The sequence below is a fragment of the Nelumbo lutea genome, chromosome 4 (genome assembly GCF_056320005.1).
Source record: "Nelumbo lutea isolate HS-2025 chromosome 4, American lotus-T2T, whole genome shotgun sequence".
Lineage (NCBI taxonomy): Eukaryota > Viridiplantae > Streptophyta > Magnoliopsida > Proteales > Nelumbonaceae > Nelumbo > Nelumbo lutea.
The window spans coordinates 14,464,071-14,482,714 of NC_142687.1; the positions used below are offsets into that span (position 1 = coordinate 14,464,071).

Sequence of the window (18,644 nt, forward strand, 5' to 3'; positions counted from 1 at the left end):
ATATTGTAGAGCAGAGAGTTCTTCTTCCATGGCTTGCCGCCACCCTGGAGAGACAAGGGCTTCCTGTACAGTCTTGGGAATGGGAACCGATGAGAGTAATGATATAAACTTGCAATGGGAAGCAGAAAGGTGAGCAGTGGAAACATAGTCTGAAATGGGATGAGAAGTACAAGTACGTTTACCTTTCCGCAAAGCAATAGGGAGATGAAGATCAGAGGGAGAAGGGGCAATAGTAGGATCTATCGACGGGTGCTGAAGTGGAGGAGGAGCCAAAGCACTTCTGCGAGTATACACTTGAGTAAGTAGCGGCCTCTGTAGTGACCGGCATATGATGTGCATCTGCAGTAGGAGTGGGAACTATGGGAAGGGGGTCCACAACTGGAACAGGAAGAGGAACCACAGAGGGAGAAGAAGAGACCCCTGCATTGGAGAAAAAGGGAACTGATTCAAAGAAGGTGACATCAGGGCACACAAACGATTTATGAAACTTAGGTTGTACCCTTTCTGAGTCCTTGAGTAGCCAAGAAAAATACACTTTGTAGCCCGAGCATCTAGCTTGTCTACTCCAGGCCCCAAGTGCTGAACGAAACAAACACAACCAAAGACTCTTGGGGTGAGAGGAAAGGGAGACAAAGTGGGGAACAACACGGAGAAAGGGGATTGACTTCCAAGGATTGACATGGGCATCCGATTTATCAAAAAACAGGATGTAAGAACATCATCACTCCAAAAATGCTTTGGGACATGCATATTGATCATCAAGGACTGGGCAGCTTCAAGAAGATGTCTATTTTTCCGTTCAACTACACCGTTTTGTTGTGGTATGTAGGCACAAGAAGATTGATGAATTATTCCATGATGTTTTAGGTATTGCTGAAATGATGAGATGTATTCTTTGGCATTATCAAAGCGAAGTATTTTCATATGAACACTAAACTGAGTGCGTATTTCAGCATGAAATTTCTGAAAAATAGAGAACAATTCACTACGGTCTTTCATAAGATAGATCCATATCATTCTTGAAAAGTCATCAACAAAGATTACAAAATACTTAAACCCATTGTATGACACCACTTTAACCGGACCCCATACATCATAATGAACTAAAACAAAAGGACTTGAGACACAATTATCAGTTCTCGGACTAAATGAGACTCGATGATGTTTTCCCAACTGACATGACTCAATCTAATGATGAAAGATGACTCAAGGAAGGAACTAGCAGCTTCAAAGCCTTGAGAGAGGGATGACCAAGTCTGTAGTGCCATTGGAGAGGAGTAAGAGATGACTGAAAAGCCATTAAAGGGCCACCACCATCAAGGTAATACAAACCACCGGCTTCATGCCTTCCACCAATCTTCGTCCCCGTCTTGAGATCCTGAAACACACAAGAAGAATGATAGAAGGTTACAGAACAATTAAGGGACTTGGTTAATCTATTAACAGACATAAGTTTAAAAGGGAACTTAGGAACATATAAAATAGATGTTAAAGACAATGAGGAGAGATCAACATCACCAACACCACAGATAGGAGATGTAGAACCATTACCAAGTGTAACTGTCAGAGATGTGGAGGTGCGAGAAAAGGAAGAAAATACATCAGGAGTCCCAGACATATGGTTTGAGGCGCCAGAATCAATGATCCAGGGTGAAGCTTTGGAAGCTAAACAAGTCATACCTGAATGGGCAAGTGTAGCTGTGTTCTGCTGAGTTGTTTGAAGGAACTGCTCATATATTGCTCGTGGTACACTCACCCTTTCTTGCCCGGAAGCACAAATGGGTGTGGAGGGGGTTGGTGCAGTTTGCTGGCTTTCAGTAATTTTGCTACTACTCTTAGATGTAACATGGTTAGCCTAAGTGTTGGGTGGACCATGCAAATCATAGCAGAAATTAACTGTGTGCCCCTCTAAGCCACAATGTGTACATTTTCTCTGAGCATTACCCCTTCCTTTTCCACGGCCTCCCCCTGACTCACGGCCTCCAGTCCGGCCACTGGCCCAGTTAAACATGTGCCCACCACGGTTGCTTGGAGGGCCACTGCTGCCACCACCACTTCTACTTCCGCGACCACTCCCTTTAGTCACTACCAAACTAGATCTATCAGAGAAGGAAGAATGTTCCACTGGCTCAATGGATGTCCTCTTAAGACGGACAAAAACTTCTTCAAGTGAGGGGAGAGCTGATCCCCCCAATATCTGTGCTCTGACAGGCTCATACTCAGCCTTCAAGCCCATAAGAAACCTAGTCACATCAAGCTGTTCACGTTACTGTTGTTGGATCTGGACATCTGATGTGAGAGGGTGATACACATTTAACTCATTGCGGATGTTTCTCAAACTTGCATAATACTCTTTTAAGCTTTGACTTCCTTACTTCAAATTGAAGTACTCTTGGTATAACTGATATACCCTAGTTGTATTGTCTTGTCCAGAGTACAACTTTTTAGCATGATCCCAGATCTCTTTGGCTGTATCTAGGAACATGAAGTTCACACTAATCTTTGGTTCCATGCTGTTCCAAAGCCATGTCATTATCTGTGCATCATCTTGTTCCCAATCACTGAACCCAGGAGAATTAGACGAAGGTTTCTCCTCCCTCACATGTTTTACTTTCCTCTTGGCCTTCAAGAACACCTCCACAGATTTTGCCCATGGTACATAGTTCTCACCATTCAACTTGATGGATGTCATATGAACACTTAGATAATCTGAGGAGAGCATGATGCCTGTTTTGTTGTCATTCCCAACTATAGTTGAAGCCATCTCAATTATGTCTCCTCTGAATATACACCACAATCTCACACTTGTCACAAGACTTATCTCACTTACAATACCACCAACCCACTTTCTTCAACTGCACATTACACACTACACTCTAAAGCTAAAATCATTCAGTCAACACATCAAACACTTGGACTGCACACTGCAAGACCATGTACCACCACCACACCACTACTGAAATTACTCAGTCATTTCATCGAACATTTGTTCTGCAAACTGCAAAACTGATTACATACAAGGTCTAGGGGTTCACTTTTAAGCATTTAAAAAACATAGATATGTCAGCCACCACAACACAATCAACACCACACCACTGTTGTCGTGGACATTAGCAGTCTACCACTCTTCTTTCAGCACACATGTGAGCAAGAAAACACACAAAAAAAAACATGACTGATATGTGTATCAGTTTCACCCAGCACCACAACAACTAAATTTCGAAGCACACAAAAAAAAATCAGCATTCACAGTCCATTTCTGAACACACGACAGCAGTGTCCATACCTGTATACGACCAACCCTCTTCGTACACTGAATAGAGGGTCTAGTATACCACTTCAACGACCACCACAGCACCGGCCAGAGGCATTCTCACCTCTAGGCCCTCAAAATGACAACTCCTTTTCAGCCCTTTATCGAGTCTTCAATCAGATCAGTTGTAGGATGATCACACCTACTGTGAAGCTGGCGGCGAACCTAGGAAGAAGACAACAACAAGAAAACGAACACCAGACCTTAATGCTCTGATACCATGTGAATAAACCCTAGTTGTTTCTAGGTCAAAGTAGAGAAGAAGAAAGAAGAAAGAAAAGAGAAAGAAGAAGAAGGAGAGGAGAAGAGTGTTCGGCCAGACTAGAAGAGAGGATGTACAAAAGTACCTCTCCTAGCCGACCCACTTAACTTTTATTCATGAAAAACTTGAGTTACAAGAAAGACAATTTTGTCCCTCATAGAAGATGGGACACATAACTTAAACTTAGATACAATAGACATTTCACTTTCAATAAGATACACCAAAATGACCAAAATACCCCTGACTCGAGCATTCTAACAGACCCTAAACATCAAAATGAACTAAAGAAAAATGATTCAAGACATGACTATCAACTCTCGGACTAAAAGAGGCTCTATGATATTTCCTAAGCTGACACGACTCACAATCCAACGACGAAAGATGATTTAAGGAAGGAATCAGCAACTTCAGGGCCTTGAGAGAAGGATGAGCAATTCTATAGTGCCATTGAAGAGGAGTAAGAGACGACTGAAATGCTACTGAAGGGCCACCACCTTCAAGGGAATACAATCCACCTGCCTCATGCCCTCCACCAATCTTCTTCCCCATCTTGAGATCCTAAACACACAAGAAGAGGGATAAAAGGTTATGGAACAATTAAGTGACTTGGTTAATTTACTAACAGACATAAGGTTAAAAGAAAACTTTGGAACATATAAAACAGATGACAAAGATAAGGAGGAAAGATCAACATCACCAACACCACAAATGGGAGATGTAGAACCATTAGCAAGAGTAACTGTTTGAGATGTGGAGGACCGAGAAAGTGAAGAAAATACATTTGGAGTCCCAGACATATGGTCCGAGGCTCCAAAATCAATGATACAGTATGAAGGGTTGGAAGCCAAGCAAGCCATACCTGAATGGGCAAGGGTAGTTGTGTTCTGCTAAGAAGATGTCTGAAGGAACTGCTCATATACTGCATGGGGTACACTCACCATCTCCTTCCCAGAAGCACCCGTAGATGTGGAGGGGGTCGGGTCAGTTTGCTGATTTTCACTAGCTGTACCACTGCCTCTAATCACAACATCGTTAGCCCAAGTGCTGGGTGGACCATGTAAATCATAGCAGAAATTAACCGTGTGCCCCTCTAATCCATAGTATAAACATTTCCTAGGGGCATTACTTCACGATTTCCCTTGAGTCCCGACCTCCACTCCGGTCACCAGCACGATTAAACATGGGGACCACCACGATTACCCAGAAGTCCACGGCCACCACCTCTATTTCCACGACCTCCCCCTCTAGTCACCACTAAACCAGATTTGTCTGAGAGAGAAGAATGCTCTGTAGACTCAATAGATATCCTCCTAAGACAGGCAAACACTTCTTCAAGTGAGGGAAGAGCATACCCCCTAGTATTTGTGCCTGGACAGGTTCATTTTCAGCCTTCAAACCCACCAGAAACCTTGTCAAATCAAGTTGCTCATGCTGTTGTTGCTGAACCTGAACATCCGGTGTCAGAGGATGATACACATTAAGCTCATTTCGAATATTTCTCAAACTTGCATAGTATTTCTCCAAGCTTTGACTGTCTTGCTTCAAATTAAAGTACACTTAGTACAACTGATATACTCTAGTTGTATTGTCTTGCCCGGAATATATTTTCTTAGCATGATCCCAGATTTCTTTAGTTGTATCTAGGAACATAAAGTTCACAATGATTTTCGGTTCCATGCTATTCCACAACCATGTCATAATTTGAGCATCCTCCTGCTCCCAATCACTAAACCCTAGAAAATCAAAAGAAGGTTTTTCCTCTCAACATCCTTTACCTTCTTCTTGGCCTTTAAGAACACCTCCACCGACTTGGCCCATGGCACATAGTTCTCACCATTCAACTTAATAGATGTCATTTGAACATTTAGGTAATCTGCAAAGATCATAACTCCAGTTTTGTTGTCACTACCATCTCCAGATGACATCATTTTCAACCAAATCTGCTCACCTCACAAGGAAGTATGAACACCACCACAGAAATCAGTGTGAATACCACCACATGACACAAGGTTTTTTACTTTCAACCACACTCTACTCAGCACAGTACAAACACCACCACACCACTGCTGTTGTGAATTTCAGCAACTGAAAATCCTACTTTCAGTGCACATACCCCGGTATAAAGAGGGGAAAGCGATACTGATATGCATACTAATCACTTCACACCACCACAGATAAATATTGTAGACTAAAACACAGCATTTGCAGTCCACTACTTGTGCGAAAAAAAACTGTTCATACCTGTCCACAAACAGCCCTCTTCGTATCACTGAATAGAGGGCATCTAGTACACCACTTCAATGACCACCACCACAGCAACTAGAGGCATACTTACCTCCAAAACCAGAAAACGACCACTCCTTTTTGGCCTCTTCTCAAGCTTCCAATCAGGCTAGAAGAAAATCGAAGAAATTTGATATGGCTAGCGGTGAACCTAGGAAGAAGAAAGGGCAATGAGGAAGGAAGAAAAGAAAGAAAAGGAAACTGGGTTTTATTGCTTCGATACCATGTAAACAACCCTATTCAGTTCTAGGTTAAAATAGAGAAGAAGAAGAGGAAGAGGAAGAGGAAGATGAAGAAGAGAAGAAGAGGAAAAAGGGTTCAGCCAGTAGAGGAAAAAAATCAGTCCTCTCTAGTCGACCCACTTGTATTTATCTCAAATAAACTTGGTTACAAGAAGACAATATTGTCCCTTATAAGTGAGAGGACACACAACTTAAACTTGAATAAAACAGACCTTTTACTCTCAAATAGATAAAAATAAACTACCAAAATACCCCTGTTCCGTGAACTCAAGAGCACTGATCTGGGTGCAACCTTCTCAGATTGTGCTCTTCATCTGAAAATAGAAGAAAAACAGCCTTTTGAGAAGAAAGGACTGTTAAGAAAGATGCAAAAATCAAAAGAATGTAGCAGAAATCAGAGTTCAAGAGGGGAGAAGATGAAGAAGAAGGTGGCAGCAACTTGGGTTCAGAGAGAGAGATTTTTGAACATAATCTCTTTTACACCCTTAATTCTATTTTATTAAGTTAAACTTTGGTAATTTACAGAGAAGTCCTTAGTTTGGCAGAAAATTAAAAAGACATAACATAAGAAAGAATAGGCCCAGATTAAGGCCCATTACAGCAAAGAACATAAAAGATAAAAAGGATAAACAGCCTATGGGCCATTCAGCCCATCTTCTCTACACTCCCCCTCAAGCTGAGCATAGATGTCAATCATACCAAGCTTGCTAGTATCATGCTGAAGTTTAGCCTTGGGAATGCCCTTGGTGAGGAAATCTGCTAACTGTCCCTCAGAGGTGATGAAAGGTAGACACACTTCACCAGAAGCCACTCTTTCTTGAATGAAGTGTCTGTCAACTTCAATATGCTTAATTCTATCATGTTGCACTGGGTTGTGAGCAATGTTGATGGCGGCCTGATTATCATAGTATAACATCATTGGCTTATCATGCTCAATACCCAGTTCCTCCATCACCGATTTAAGCCACAATAGTTCAAAAACTCCATGTGCCATGGCTCTGTATTCTGCTTCGGCTGAAGATCGAGCAACAACTGATTGTTTCTTGCTTCTCCAAGAGACAATATTACCTGCAACCAAGCTACAGTACCCAGAGGTAGATCTTCTATCATCAATGTTTCCAACCTAGTCAGCACCTGTGTAGGCTTCAAGTTTCATATGGCCATGCTTGGCAAATAGAATTCCCTTTCCAGGGGAGCCCTTCAAATAACACAGAATCCGCTCTACTGTTGCCATATGAGTATCCCTGGGAGCATGCATGAACTGACTGATGTAGCTGACAGCGTATGCAATGTCTGGCCGAGTCATGCATAGATAAAGAAGTTTTCCAAGTAGTCTCTGGAAGACTCTCTTGTCTTCTAACAATATTCCATCTGAAACAGAGAGATTATGGCTCATATCAATAGGAGTAGCAACTAGTCTAGCACCCATCTTCCCTGTTTCAGAGAGAAAATCAAGAACATACTTCCTCTGAGAGATAAGAATCTTATCTTTGGATCTAGCAACTTCTATGCCAAGAAAGTATCTCAATTCCCCTAGATCTTTGATCTCAAACTTTGTATGAAGGAAAGATTTGAGATCATTAATTCCCGAGACATCGTTACCAGTCACAACAATATCATCAACATACAGAATCAGGTAAACAACCAAGAATCCTCTCCTCTTCACAAACAGTGTATGATCAGACTGTGTATGTACATAGCCAAAGCTAACAAGGGCAGCCCTAAACCTTTCAAACCTTGCTCTAGGGGACTATTTGAGTCCATAAAGAGATCTCTTCAGCCTGCAGACCTTTCCATTCATATCTGTTTCATACATCCCTAGAGGAAGAGACATATAAACCTCCTCATGTAATTCTCCATTAAAAAATGCATTCTTTACATCCAGTTGATACAGTGGCCAGTCTGGGTGTGCAGCCAAAGATAGAATAACTCTCACAGAAGTCATCTTGGCAACAGGGGCAAAGGTCTCCAGATAATCAATCCCATATGTCTGTGTATATCCTTTTGCAACCAGCCTAGCCTTGTACCTTTCAGTGGTGCCATCAACATAATATTTGATAGTAAAGACCCACTAACAGCCTACTGGATCCTTCCCTTCAGGCAAATCAACCACTTCCCAAGTGTCATTATTGTGTAGGGCATCAATTTCTATTTTCATAGCATCCCTCCATTCTGAAATATTAAGAGCTTCTGACACAGACCTGGGAGATGGGTTAGAAGCAATAAAAGAAAGGTAGGCAAAATATGAAGGAGAGAGCAAACTATAAGAAAGGTGTTTGGAAATGCAATGTGCAGTACACTTCCTTTTTCCTTTCCTAATAGCAATGGGGATATCAAGGTCTGGGAAGGATGGCTCCAAAGGGTTTGTAACAGTACCTGTTGTCTCATCTCTAACTGGAAGTGCATGAGGCTCATGTGTTGTAGGGGAAACAATCTGCTCATTTCTGGTTCTTTGCCTTTGATATATCCTGGGATTAAAAAGAGGGCGAGGAGGTAAAGGGGGAGGAATAGGACCACTGGAATGAGAGTGAAGTGACTGATCCTCCCTTGATTCATTTGAAGGAGGAAGAGACTCAGCAAAAGACTCATCTGGGACAGGAAGAGGAAGAGCAAACACCTATGACAAATTGTCCCCCTTTGGACAATGTCTCTCCAAGGAGGAACCATAAGAGGAAGAAAGCTCATCAAAGGTGACATCCATTGAGACATATCAAGTGTCAGTCTTCGGATCAAAACAACAGTAACCCTTCTGTGTGGGGGAATAACCAAGGAAGATACACTTGTGGGCTTTTGGTTCAAATTTATGTCTTTGAACACTTGGGATATGTACATAACAGGTGCAGCCAAAGACACGAAGATGAATAGGAAAAAGATCCTTGTCCGGATTAAGGAGACTGAAGGGAGACTTAAACCCTAAAACCCTAGATGGCATACGGTTTATAAGGTAGGTAGCAGTGAGAACAGAATCACCCTAAAATTTTGTAGGGACATGTGAGGCAAATAGAATACTTCTTGCAACTTCAACAATATGTCTATTTTTTCTTTCAACAACTCCATTCTGTTCTGGGGTCCTAACACAAGAGCTTTGATGAATAACCCCTAAATCAGTGAGATAGCAAGTCAAGTTTTTCTCAAAATATTCTTTTGCATTGTCAGATCTGAAAATTTTAATCCTGGTATCAAATTAGGTTAGGAAAAATTCATGGAATTGCCTCACAAGTTTGGGAACTTCATCATGGAACTTCATCAAAAATATCCAAGTGAACCGAGAAAAGTCATCAATGAACAAGATAAAATATTTGTAACCATCCATAGAGGGTAAGTGGTTAGGCCTCCACACTTCAGAGTGCACAATATTAAAAGGAGAATATCTTTTATTACTCAAAGGATAATTGTTTCTACAATGTTTTGACAGTTCACAAGATTCACAATGAAGATTGGACAAACTAATTCCCTTAAACGGTTCTGGGAATAAATGACTTAATGCAAAAAAAAAGAAAGATGACCCAAACAAAAATGACATAACATGACTCGACTGATGGACTCTATAGATGTAGACCCAAAAGCAGCTTTTCTAGGTTGTTCATGGCACTGTCTAGGAGTATCTAGCAGGTATATTCTATTCGCCTCACGGCCACTCCCAATCACATTTTGAGACTCTAGATCCTGAAAAACACAGTAGAAAGGGAGGAAGGTTACACAACAGTTTAATGACTTAGTTAGGCTACTTATAGATAACAAGTTTGTATTTAGTCTAGGTACATGAAGAGCAGAAGGAAGAACCAAGGAGTCTGTAGCCTTGATGGTTCCCTTGCTGGAGATAGGGGCAAGAGAGCCATCGGCTAGGGTGATGTTATCACGTCCAGGAAATAATCATATGAAACAAACAAAGTAGAAATGTTGGTCATATGATTAGAAGCACCAGAATCAATAATCCAAGGGATCCTACGATTACCTGAAATGGTTGCATGATTGGCAGAAGCCCACATACCTGAAATGGTTGCATGATTGGCAGAAGCCCGCATATGAAACAAACAAAGTACACCCTCTAGGTGACTGATCATCCTCCCAAACTTCTCATATTCTGCCTTCATAGCTGCTAACTGCACACTAGCCGTCATCTCTTCAGTTTGGTATCTGTCACTATCTGTACCAGGAGCAACATTAGCACTCCCTGCCCTTTTATTATCATGCTTCTTCTGAAACCGAAGTGGTAGGAGCTCAGGATGCAATTTCCAGCACTTGTCTTTAGTGTGTTTTGGCTTTTTACAGTACTCACAGACAATCTATTTCTTCCCTGAGCTACTTGGAGTCCCGGCAACCCCCTTGGGTTTCACTCACATATTAGCAAAGTGATCATTTAGACCAGCCCCTTGAATCTGGACAAGTCTCCTGATTTCTTCACTACTTATCAAGGCATATGCCTGAGACAGTGAGACACTATCCTTGGATAAAATATTTTGTTTTGTAATATCATACTCTGGATTTAGTCCTGGCAAGAACTCAAACACTTTGTTTCTCTCAACCAGTTTTCTGTAGGTCTCAGCATCATTAGTGGTGTCCTAGGTTACAACTCCTATCAAATCTATTTCTTGCCATAAAGACTTCAGTGTTGAGAAGTATTCAGCTAATGGTTTCTCCCCCTATCTTAAATTCTTCACATCACTTCTTAACTTGTAAGCTCTGGCCACATTTAATTTTTGGGAATAGGTTTCAGCAATACTATCCCAAATTTCCTTTGCTGAATTCATCCACAAATAGTGCTGACTAATCTGTGGTGCATTGAGTTCACAAGTCACCCAATAACAGTATGATTTTCTTGCATCCATTTTCCATATGATGGATCATCTTCCGAAGGAACCTTTTTTCTCCCAGAAATAAAACCCCACTTGCCTCTACTACAAATATGAATTTTTACTGATTGTGACCAAGACAGATAATTAGCTCCATCAGCTTGACTGTGGTCACAGCCAGTAGTGAGTCTACAGAGGCTCCTAGAACCTGTCCAGATTCAGCAACATGCTTGTTTTCAATGTCTGAAGCGTTCATCTTCTTAAACACCTCAAAAATGATTTCAAACAACTTCAAAAAACACCAAATGAAGACAGAACAAAACTGTGTTGTGAGCCCACCTCTATGCAGCCATACCAGTAATCTGCGTCACACCCAGAAGCTGGGAGAAACGGAGAAAATTCAGCCGCTCCTTGTAGATTTCATAGAACACCAATCCACTTGATTCGATCTTCAAGAAGGATAATGAGAAAGCCTTCAGTCACTGAGTGCCTAGGTCAAACTCCCTGTGGGGCCCACAATCAGATTTCTCTAGAAAATTAGGGTTTCGAGCAACACACTTGAATCTGTCAAGGGGGCGACAAAGTCAGTCCTCTTCTCTCCAAAAACCACTAACAACTGGGCTGAAAAAGGTGTCTTTAACTATTCATACGATTCAGTTCTCCATACACACAGTGTATGGGGAAAAAAGTGAAAAAAGGGGAAAAACGAGCCTGCTCTGATACCAAGAAGAAAAACAGCCTTTTGAGAAGAAAGGGCTGTTTACAAAGATGCACAAATCAAAAGAATGTAGCAGAAATCAGAGTTCAAGAGGGGAGAAGATGAAGAAGAAGGTGGCGGCAACTTGGGTTCAAAGAGAGATTTTCGAACATAATCTCTTCTCTTACACCCTTAATTTTATTTTATTAAGTTGAACTTTGGTAATTTACAGAGAAGCCCTTAGTTGGGCAGAAAATTAAAAAGACATAACATAAGAAAGAATAGGCCCAGATTAAGGCCCATTACAACAAAGAACATAAAAGATAAAAAGGATATGGGCCATTCGACCCATCTTCTCTACAAAAATCTTTTTCGATTGGAAGAGGAGGTGAAGACTCCATTGTGTTCTTCGTCTGGGAGCAACCTTCAGTCTTTGTTTTTTTCTCTCTTCTCTCTTGGTTGCTGTACCAAGAAGTTTGTGGTGGCAGCCAAATGCAGTAAAGGCTTTTTCTAGATTTGTGGTGGCAGCCGAATGCAATAAGGAGTTTTCCTAGGTATGTGGTGGCAGCCAAATGCAGTAAGGAGTTTTTTCCTAAGTTTTTTCTATGGACTGTAGGTCGTGGAAGCCAGGTATGTAATGTTACATTTCTAAGTGTTTGACCACTATGAATGTCACAATTTTGAGGTTGTAGGGGCTGGTTGTCTCCTCTTATAAGCTGAAGAGTTTCGGCTAAGGTTTATTGACCTACAGTCCGGATAAACCTATATTTGAAGCCTTCTTAAACTATAGAAGTACAAACCTTCTGTCTCAGTCTATTTTTTTGAAAAATCAGCAGTAAAGTTTTTTGAGAAAAATGGCTACTGAGGATTCAGCAACCTCTGGTATTACTTCCCATCAAGGAAACCTAAATGGGGGAATGGACAACATGAATTTCTCTATGTCTATTACCCCCTTTGATGGCCTAAATTATCTGGAATGGTCCAAAGGCATCAAACTGTATATCACAGGTAGGGGGAAGGCTGGTTACATAAGTGGAAAAATAAAAGAACCAAAGTCTGGTACTGCTGAACATGATCGATGGAATCAAGAAAACAGCATGGTTATGTCATGGTTGTTAGGTTCCATGCTGTTCATGTAAAGAAAAATTTCATATAAGCTGACACAGCTTGTGAAATTTGGGAATAATCCAAGGCAACTTATTCTGAACAGAGGCACTTTGCCAAGATTTATCAGCTTCAAGCAAAATCATCTACTTGTAAGCAAGGGGACCGTAGCCTATCTACATATTATTCAACCCTTACATCTGTCTGGAAGGAGCTGGACTATTATCAGACTATTGAGTGGAAGAATGATGAGGATGCACAAGCATACAAAAAACTTGTCTCCCAACAGCGAGTACTTGCTTTCTTGCATGGGCTAAATCCTATTTATGAACCTCTTCAGGTGCAGATTTTAGAAAGCAGGAAACTTCTTTTAGTTCAGGAAGTATATGCCCTAGTCCAATTTGAAGAGAGCAAAAAGAATCTAATGAATGTTTCTGAGGGGGAGCAACCTACTGCCTTGGCTGCAAGAGGGGGTAACATTGGAATGAAAAAGGGATAATCAAAGAAAAGTGAGGACAAGGACAAATTATGGTGCATGTGCTGTAAAAAGCCTAGACACACCCGAGAAACTTGTTGGGAGTTAGTGGGGAAGCCCAAGTGAGCAACCAAGAATCAAGACACTTCAAAGAAGCCTTCTCAAAAGAAATTTACTTCTGCAAATCTAGCTACATAAGATTACCAACCAGATAATTTGGCTACAGGATTTTCCCAAGAGCATCTTAGTGGTTCTGATCCCAAGGAAGACATCATTAACTCCTTCAAAGATTATTTGGAATTGTATGGTAGGACTCTCGGGCAGATGGATAGGTAGGTTCCTACCCCTTCTACTTCATTTGCTTCTACATCAGGTAAAGGTGCTTATGCATTTCATGTGTGTACCTCTGCTCCTGAGTCACCTTGGATCATTGACTCAGGGGCATCATACCATATGACTAGCAAGTCAAATTTATTTCAGACCTACACTCTTCTCTCTGGAACAGATAAAGTTAGACTTGCTGATGGGTCTCTATCCATTATTGTTAGTCCTGATGGCCTTGTTTTACCCATGCCCTTCATGTTTTCAAACTTCCTATTAATTTGTTATCAATAAGCAGTATTACTCAATCCTTGAACTGTTGTGTAACATTTTTTCGTCATTCTTGTGTTTTCCAGGATTTAACCTCAGGGAGGATGATTGGTAAAGGAAATATGGTTGATAGCCTCTACATCTTGGAGAATAAAGCTGGTCCTGCGGCATTGGCTTTTGTGAGTCTTATGAGTTAGTCTACAAAAAAGTCAACTATGGTTGTAGCATAACCGCCTTGGTCATTTGTCCTTTAAGTCTTTAAAAGTTATGTTCCCTGAGTTGTTCAAGTTTGTGTCCATCACTAGTTTACATTGTCAAATGTGTCAATTGAGTAGGCATGTAGAACAACTTTTCCATCAAATAATAAAAGATCTACTTTGCCTTTCCATGTTGTCTTTTTTTATGTTTGGGGCCCTGTAAACATACCTACTGAGGTTGCCCGCAGTATGATTCTTCACATGCATGTTCCAAAACGTTTTTGGGTTGATGTTGTGATGGTCACAGCTTATGTTATCAATCATATGCCATCACGCCTCTTGCAATACAAGGCCCCACATCAACTTCTTTTCCCTCAATCCCCTTTATTCTCTATTCCCCTATGTGTGTTTGGTTGTAAATGTTTTATTCATGATCTACCTCCAAACCAGGGTAAATTGGATCCTAAATCTGTTCCATGTGTTTTCTTGGGTTATCCATTTTCCTAGAAGGGATACAAATGCTTCAATCCTGTCACACATTAGTACTTTGTATCGATGGATGTGTCCTTTTATGAATCTAAATCCTTCTTCCAAGCCTCTCCTCAAGGGGAGAACAATGTGAAGGAGGAGAGGCAAGCTCCTCAAATTCCTCTTCCCTTTATTCCTGACTCCTCTCCATTTCCTATCTTCTTGAGGCACCGTAAGGGACAGCTGAATTCAAAGGCTGTGGAGCAGCTTGAGACTATACATCCAACACCATCTAACTCCTTGAAGGAAAATCCAGGTACCCTTCTTCCCTTTGACATTACTGAACCTATTGTTGATGATGATTCTATTAATGACCTTGATGTCCCAATTGCTCATAGAAAAGAGTTAGATCATGTACTACTAAGCATCCTATTGTCCAATTCTTGTTGTTATGTTTGTGCCTTGAATTCTTTGTGGTGACCCGCTTCATGAATCCACTCCGAATTAATTTGAAAACCCGAAGGCAAGTTTGGTGCGGGGGTGCAGCCTCCACGGCGGTATGGACCCGACCCATATTCATCTTATAGGTCCGAACTGAATACGAGAGTTATGTATTTTCGGGGGTTTTCTCTCTTGTACACAGTGTCCGAGTCTTGTGAGAGACGAGTGAGACATTGGATGTATTTGGGGCTTAGGGTTTTATGTGAAAGCACAACTCTATATTTCTTCTCCATTACCAACTTCATAGTGGATTTCTGTTCCTCTTTCGCCCGTGAGTGTAGGCCATAAGCCAAACCACGTAAATTTGTGTATGTTCTCTGTGCTTGATCTCTTTATCTCTGTTTTACTTTCATTTTGAGTGGCATTCGAATCTGTTTTCTTGGGTTTTTATGCAACACTTGTCCTATGGAAAGATTGCACCCTCATTTCGTGCCTTTTTGACTGCCATTGATTGTGTCTCCATTCCCAAAAGTATTGCAGAGGCCTTATCTATACCTGAAGTTGAGTTAGGCATAACATGTTATCTCACCTATTTGAGATACTCTTGGGTCCATCCAAATGACTTCCATTTTTCTTATCCTTTCTAGTTTGTCCACTCATTCACCTCAGCATATGCATTTCTGCCATACTCATTTTTTGGGCATGTTGTTTCTTGATTGCCAAACACTACTCCATACAAAAAATGATTGAAAAGTTGCTTGATTGAAAAAACACAATGATAGATAATCGCATTCATAAAAAAAAAAAAAAAAAAAAAAAAAAAAAAAAAAAACTCTACTCCATACAGTAGGAATCATTGGTGTACCCCTTCAGTTCAACTTAAGTGTTCCATATGCATGCTACCTTAACCAAAAAGTGCATAGTATTTGCTCCATCTGGAAACAATTGGCAGCACGATTAAAAAAAAAAGGAAGTTTGAAGAATTATCATACTGCCACATACATACTCATAAAAAGAGCCTAAATATTCCATATGCATATGGAATTGGAAGAATTGTCACCATAAACCTCAGAAAACTAGAGAAAGGCTTTTTTTTTTTTTTTGCAGAGGAACATTTCATATAACCTCACAAAAAGGGCATGTTGATATTTTGTTTCACCAATGCTTAGGCAATGTATCAAAGAGAGAGAGAGAGAGAGAGAGAGATCCAGATTGCTGTTACATTTTAGCGTTGTTCAGGCATTGGGAATGGTGGAAAGATATATTAGAATAACAGAAGAAAGAGTCGCACCCGCTCTTCAGACAACATATTTTGACCAAACTTGTTCTCAGAGAGGTAAGTCATTTAACCCTTGGCTGCAATAAACTTGAGCTACAAATTAAAGTTCTGTTGCAGCACTGCTGGAGCATCAGCAGAACATTATAACGATGTCAACATGTTAATATCAAATTCCTTGCTAACATCGTTGTTCACGAAATCCACGGTGCAAAGTGCATAAAACTCGCATAACATTTCAATTACAGTTATCAAAATCTTCCAACTATACGATAAAATGGCAGAAGTAATCCAATTCTTACGCAATTTTACAGCCAAATCCGTTTTCGATCACAACACCAACAAACTCGATAATTCTAAAGGCAACCAGGAGAATTAAAATAAAAAAAGAGATAGTGATATATTCAAAAAGTTTACAAAATATACAAAAAAACTCGCTACTGCTTCCGAATCGTCAAATCCATAAAAAAAAAAAAAGATAAAAAGAAAATGAAAAAGAAAAAACAAAGATGAATAAACACAGAAGATCAGGGATGGATCTAAACCAACCTTGAATTTAACAGGTAAATTGGCCTCTCTGTCATTGCAGTAGATCGTGCGATAACAGGGCGCCTGGGGCTGGACCCGACCAAGACGAACGGTTTGCAAAGAAGACCGACTCTCGCTCCCAAATGAGGTCCTGGAAATGGTTCTGGACCCAGCGATGCGTGATCTCGACGACCTAACTCTTTCCCATCCTTTCATTGTAGAATATAGCTCGATACACGTATCGAGATAAAAAGAAAAAGAAAAGAAAAACAAAGAATTCAGAAAACGAGAGAGAACGACGAGCAGGGGGATGAAAACCAGGATTGGATCGGTTAACGCATCAAAATTTTCTCGTCGTTCCCTCGTGCACTAACTCCTCTCTATGTACGGACTAGCGCCAACGATAACCAGTAATGGTGCATTCAACACACCCCCTAACTGCATTTTGATTTTGCCCCCTTTTATATCTTTTCTTTTTTTATTCTATTAATTCTATTCTAGTGCCAAGTTCAATATCTTTCATGCGCGTGCCGCTCACTCGCTTGTCCTTTTCCCCATCCTGTAGCGGGTAACTAACCAAAACAAACGAGGAAGCCGTTTTTTGCGATTCAATGTCGTCGTCTTGTCCCCACACCATAACATGCGCGTAGGATTGTTGGCGGTTAAATTACCCGCCCAATAAAGCAACGCTAAAGATTGGGAGTTTGGGACCGGGACTCCAAATGACCAACTAACTGCACACGTTCGTTATAGGAAAAACGGACAAGTACAGATACACACGATGCAGAATTCTAAATTCTACCCCCCTACTACTATCTCTCTCCTCCCTATAAACCACACCCTAATTCCTACCCGTGAATTTCTCCTGTACTTTGGGATTATAAATTTCTGATCTGGGCTGATTGGTCATTCTCCCTACGAAAAATCTATGATGCGAAAATACATGATATCGGGAAAAGACTATGACCAATCAAAACCTCCGAGGAATTTGGATGAAAACCCACCTGATTGGGTACTGTTGAGTGTTCATCGTCCAAACAAATTGGGATGCCGGCTGTCACAGATTTGGGAATCTTGTTATCTATCGTCCATCGGATCGATCATTTTCAATCGTCTGATCTTTATCAATGTTTTCTCGACCTTTTCGCAGGGTGCAGCGTGTTCAATAGGACGTGACGATTATTAACCATACAAGTGGCGCAAATTTGCAACAGGGGAGACCAGGATGAGCGTATTTCTTGTAGAGTGATGATCGGAACGGAAGGAAACGCTCGTAGTCGTACGGAAAAGCTATTGCTAGCGTTGATGGCGCGCTTCATGCTCTTTTACGTTGATGGCACGCTTTCTCCTGACGCTCCAATTCGGGCGAAACGACCAGTAAGTTTACCGGATCCTTCCAGCCTGCCTTTAATGCAGAAGGATCCGATGCGAATTTAATCTTATCCTCCAAAATATTATAAAAGTGCTCTATCAATTATTCTCATACCACTTATCTCTTTTCTAGTTTCTTATGAAAACTATTTATCTTTTTTCTTATTTTTTTTAATTCTAAAAACAAACAAAATAACTCAAATGATTAATCAACTCTAAGAGTTTTAACACTCCTCATTAAAACATCATTAACTATTTCTCTCTTTCTCTCTCCTCTTTTCCATTGCTTTTTTAATAATCTCTCCTCATTATTATGTCATCAACTCTCTCCTTTAATAGCACTACTTTTTTTCTCATTTGTATTATATATATATATTTCAATTTAACTATATACTAGGACCCATGAGATGCACAAGCTTTATTTATCCTCAAAATCAAAGATGGATATTGTTGCCAGTCAAAATGGGCTGAGGGCAACACTATGAATTTGCTCCCAAGCCAAGGTGTCACTAAATGGGCCAAGGTTTGAGGTGGCTAAGGATTAATAGGTCGGTCCTGCAAGGGATGAAGGAAGACATTAGAGGCCTCAGGTTGGTGCCCAAG

The 18,644-nt window shown here is 40.7% G+C and overlaps 1 protein-coding gene across 10 annotated transcripts in view; it reads right to left on the bottom strand.

The window, feature by feature from the left end:
• The window catches only part of LOC148854084 (phospholipid-transporting ATPase 3-like), a 139,452-nt gene extending 121,737 nt beyond the window's left edge, over positions 1-17,715 (bottom strand). For 3 of the 10 annotated variants that reach the window (XR_016094866.1, XM_088941141.1, XM_088941134.1), the window contains exon 1: positions 16,692-17,105. Coding sequence is in view for 5 of the 10 variants with exons in the window: in XM_088941134.1 (XP_088797260.1) it covers positions 16,692-16,886 (195 nt within the window). In the remaining 5 variants the exon portion in view is untranslated. Of the gene's footprint in view, positions 1-16,691; positions 17,130-17,674 lie in introns of those variants that run through there. The other 7 variants (XM_088941139.1, XM_088941137.1, XM_088941140.1 and 4 more) reach the window with 6 other exon arrangements.
• Positions 17,716-18,644: the final 929 nt, after the last annotated feature.